The 5,409-nt window shown below is 34.6% G+C and overlaps 1 protein-coding gene across 1 annotated transcript; it reads left to right on the plus strand.

The window, feature by feature from the left end:
- LOC105156582 (protein JINGUBANG) lies at window positions 942–2,526 on the plus strand. Its single transcript, XM_011072754.2, has one exon. It carries the CDS (start codon window positions 1,074–1,076, stop codon window positions 2,301–2,303), a length of 1,230 nt encoding a protein of 409 aa, XP_011071056.1. The 5' UTR covers window positions 942–1,073; the 3' UTR covers window positions 2,304–2,526.

Here is a 5,409-nt window from a genome sequence, read left to right on the forward strand (position 1 = left end):
CTGGTTTTATCTCAAAGTGCAAGTGGTCCTAACAAAAGGAATTAAGAATGCAAAGAGGGAGTGCAATACATAAATTGTGACTAATGCATATATTGTGTGTCTGGTGCCCATGCAAAACTGACGCAACCCTTTCTATCCACTCTACATGTTCAACACTTCCTTTGGTCCCATTGGCTATACTCACATCTTCACTTTTTCTTTGTGCTAAAATGCGCCCATAATAGTATGTATAAAATATCCAACTCAACCCTGATTACCATTACAAGAATTGTTGTACTACATTGTCACGCAACATATAATCAAGTAATACATGTTGCAATTCTTTTTTTCCGGAAAAATATTAGCTTAGTTTAGTTTGAAATATTTCCTGAAAATTATTTTTCTTGAAATACTTTTTCAAATACAACCTAGTTTTTAAATACTGCACATTAACTTTTAACTCTAATTTCGAAGTCTACTTAATGTTCTAACATATTTATACTTTTACATACTTTCCAAAGTAATATTCTTAAAATATTTTGGGAGTATATATCTCTGAAATGATATTGGAATTAACCAAAATATGAACTCTTCCGAGGTATTACTTGCTCGTCTTAAATGCATTTTTGCTGGTAGAGGTGAATTTCGACAAAAAAAAGAATTAAAACTATAAAAATTTAAAAGATAAAAATTAATTTTTTTTAAAAACAAATTGAAGGACAAAACCATTAAATAATTAAATTTACGAGACCAAAAATACATATAATCCCTTATTTGCTATGAATGAATCCGGATAATGTTGTTGTGAGAGCAACAAGTCATGCAATAATTAATTACTTGTGGGAATATTTTTTGCAAGTCATTTCATGATGTCTCCCCACAACAATTAATCCTTCAATTAGAAGAAGATTGAAATTCTTTACGCCTTCCTACCCCCCACCCCACCCCACCCCTAGGTGTTGATTCTTTATAAACATGTTTCATTCACATTTCATCAGCTCTCATAATCAACTTTTAATTATAGTTTCAACAAAAGCATTCTTCAACCTCATCCCCTCTTCCATTTCTTTCTCTCAAGAAGAAGAAAATTGAAAATGGGCATATTTCTCCCTTGTCCTTTGCCTTGCCATTGCGACAAGCACCAAGATTCCGACCAACCACAAACCAATCTCCATTCTGATTCATCTTCAAATTCATCGCTTACTTCGCAATCAAGTCTCCCTTCAGTTCCTTCACTGACACCCCATTCCCAGGCCCTGGATCACGCCTCCGCCGCCCGTTACCACTGCTTAGCCACTCTCAAGGGCCACTCTTCCTATGTATTCTCCCTCGCTCTCGCCGGAAAGCACCTCTACAGCGGCGGTTCCAACGGTGAAATCCGTGTATGGGATCGTAACCCCTCTTCGTTATCCCAGAATTACATTGTTTCAGAAGGCTACAGCGCCGTGAAATCCATAGTAGTCTTAGGCGACAAGCTCTTCACGGCGCACCATGATCACAAAATCCGCGTCTGGAGAATTGCTAACTCCACACCCCATCAAAAATACAAGCTTATTACAACGTTACCAACTGTGAACGACCGTTGCATGAGGCTTTTCTCTGCGAAAAACTATGTCCAAGTGCGCAGGCACAAGAAGTCGACGTGGGTTCATCATGTGGACACAGTTTCCTGTCTTGTTTTATCAAGAGATGGTTCTTTACTCTATTCTGTTTCGTGGGATAGAACCCTCAAAGTGTGGCGAACTTCTGATTTCAAGTGCGTAGAATCAGTGCAGAATGCTCATGATGACGCAATAAACGCCGTCGTCGTATCCAACGACGGGGTTGTCTACACGGGCTCGGCAGATACAACGATCAAGATTTGGAAAAAACCCGATGGCGGGAAGAAACATTCACTTGTTTCTACACTGGAAAAGCATAAATCTGCTGTGAACGCGTTGGCCTTAAGCACAGATGGGTCTGTTTTATATTCCGGCGCCTGCGACAGGTCAATAATTGTGTGGGAGAAAGACGACGGCGCCGCCCATCTGGCGGTGGCGGGGGCGCTGAGAGGGCATAAGAAGGCTATTTTGTGTTTGGCCGTTGTGTCGGATTTATTGTGCAGTGGGTCAGCAGACAAGACAGTGAGAATTTGGAGGAAAGGGAGTGGGAGGAGTTATTCATGTTTGGCAGTGTTTGAAGGGCACAGAAGCCCTGTCAAATGTTTGACAGCAGCTTTGGATAATAACCAGAGTAGTAATAATAATTCAGGCAATTCTTACCTGGTTTACAGTGGGAGTCTGGATTTTGATATTAAGGTTTGGCAAATTTTTGTCCCCTTCTAACTTCTAAGCTCTATATATTTTCTTCGGAGGAGGAGGAGGATACAGACTACTGTATTCTTGTACATATATAGAAATTGAAGGTCTTCCTTTATTGTTTTTTGGGTTTTGGAATTTAGAGATTTTGTTCGCTCTTGGAAGAGTGAGGTGTTGTAATATTGTATCAGTGTCCGAGGAGTTTCCAAAAGAAAAAAAGAAAGAAAGAAACAGCTCATAATTATATATCGTAATGATTGAATATCAATGGCAGATTAATTTGTTTGAAACCCACGAGTTATATCCTGTTGGATTCTTGAATTTCAAGGTTCATGTCTTCAGTCCATATCTTAAACCTTAATTTCTCGATTATGATGCATGATTTTGGACTAAACAGCCTGAAAAAATATAGAAAAATAGGTACTTGGTGGAAAAATAGGTCTAATTCATTCTCATACCACACAGTAGCGCATCGACACTTCTTTCGCCAACAGACCATCTTTAAGTAATTTCCTAAACCTAATAATTAAACTAATTAATGCCGACAGTTTTCATACTTTCGGAGAAATACGATAAATCAAATCCTTCAATGTGTAGCAGCATAGACAGTGATGTGCATATAAATATATAGTAACAGTGGCAGAAACAATTAAATTGGTTTTTACCACAACAGGTTCCGAGAAAGTCAATGATATTAAAGCTTATTATCAGTGAAAATCATTCACTGTTCTCAACCCTCCAGCATCAGAGGAAAAACTTTTAGGTCAGAGATCAGTCACCTACTGGGATCCTTTTCTTTTTTTAATTATATCTGTTACATATATATTATCAAATCATTATTATTTTTTATTAACAACTTGTCATGAAACGATTATATATATCAATAATTAATATTTATTTACAACAATTACTATAAAAAATCATCAACTACATAGTATTAATTAGCAACTCAATGATTAATAATAACTTATAACAATTATTATTATGGCAAACAGAAGCGTACACTTCACTCCCTAATTAAACTGTGTCTCATCAACAGCAAATTAATCTTGTTCTTCAGATTTTGGTTGGGGAAGTTTTCACTACCAAAAAATAGATTATTCACTACATTAATCACAATTTATATCAACTTAAAAATATGGTAAATCAATATGATCAAACATAACTAATTAATGAGGAAACTTAAGTCTTGATCATGGTTAATCAATATTTATAATATATAGTTTTTAGTTATGGTTAATTATTGTTTTGGCATCGCTTGGTGAGATAATTGTAAATAATTATTGTACAATTATAATTAATATTTTTCTTTTGTATTTAACAATAATAATTAACTATATATGAGCAAAAGTTATAGAGTAAATTAATTCAAGTGGGCATGAATTTATGAGTCTGAAAAATGACAATTCCAACCCCAACTTTATTACATACTATTATCCGGGGTCCTTCCTCTTTTTCTTTAACCAAATCCGCAATTTTCTAATCATCAATTTTTCATAAATTGAACTTTATGAGACATGCATGGAGCAAAATTAATCAAATCATACCTTAATTAATTAACATAATTGATTAAACTAATCTAACTTTTACCACCCGTGATACTCGTGTTATGGCGTTAATGGTCCACGTAAAAAGGAAACGGTAGTTAAAAAGTGGTTCATAAATATCACTTTGACGGGATTAATGTTTACACGAAAAGCTATGCTATTTCTGCCTAATCAATGACACAAAATTTATAATATATTCATAATTAAAAGCTGAATTACATCATCAGTTTGGACCTCAGACATTATCCTAAAACAACGGATGTCTGGTTGATTATGGACATATCTTAGTGCAAAAACAAATTTATTTGGACCTCAGACATTATCCTAAAACAACGGATGTCTGGTTGATTATGGACTTAGTGCAAGTGCAAAAACAAATTCATTTGTGGGTTTCTTGTGAAAACAACAAGTGTACCACATTTAATTTAAAATAATTATGGAAATCCACCACCTAATTTCCTCCCAACATCACGAATAGCAGTGAACCTGTATCATTGCTATTTTTCACTTTATTTCTACGGCTGTCAGAGGCTAAAGATGAAACCAAATGTCCCCATCATCTAGAATAATAATGCTAATACATATTAATATTTCTCTAATTGTGAATTATTATTATTTAATTTTGGTGAATGAGAGATATCCCAAGATTTTGTCTCATTGGAGTATTTTTTTAAGCAAGTTATACAAATGAAAAAGAAGTAGCAGACAAATTAAAACGTTGATTATTACAATTTTGAAGAATTGAATTTGTGCTGATTATAATTATTCTTGAAATTTCAATTGGCAACCAAATAAAAGGTTAATTGTATTTTTACCGTTTATGAAAATATTGTTAGGCAAAAAATATAAATAAAAAAACAACGCTATCCCCGAACCTTAACATAGAAGCTTATTATTAGGCAAAGATAGAAACAAAAAATATTGGGTGATCGTATTATCTTTTTTTCTTAAAAGCCAAGAAGATCGCATTTAATCCTCCAAATAAATTATCTTCAAAATGGTAAAAAGATTATCCAAAAAAGCTCGAATCACAATTTATAATCTAGTAAACTTTTAAGATAAAACTAAAAATGATCCAAACATTGATGGTTAAAAATGGTTGACGATTTTATAATTGATGAAGATTGTAGTAGGGGATAACTCCATAATAATAAGAGAAATTGTTGGATCCAAATTCTAACACAAGGAAGGATGACTTGGTTCATATGGGATCCTGGATCTTTTCATGGGATGGGATGACTAGTATCCAATTTTGACTTTATTGGACCAAATGCAGATTAAAGATAAACCCATTTGCATTAAACCCAATTTGTGTTTTGGTGCGTGGACGTGTTCTTTCAGGACGGGGCCTAATCATCAGCTATAAAATTTGTCGTAGCATGAATGAATTGGGGCCCAAACTCACTCACTCACGCTCGGGCAACGTTGTTTCTGGCCCCCACTCACTCCCACCATGTAATAACAAGATAGAAATTAGAATACATAGGATTAGTACTAGTAGAGACCTAAATCTTTTGTTAATTATAAGTTGATAAAGTAAAATAAAAAGGACCAATTAGAGCTGGAAGCGTAGTATGTATTTCTGC

The sequence above is a fragment of the Sesamum indicum genome, linkage group LG2 (genome assembly GCF_000512975.1).
Source record: "Sesamum indicum cultivar Zhongzhi No. 13 linkage group LG2, S_indicum_v1.0, whole genome shotgun sequence".
Lineage (NCBI taxonomy): Eukaryota > Viridiplantae > Streptophyta > Magnoliopsida > Lamiales > Pedaliaceae > Sesamum > Sesamum indicum.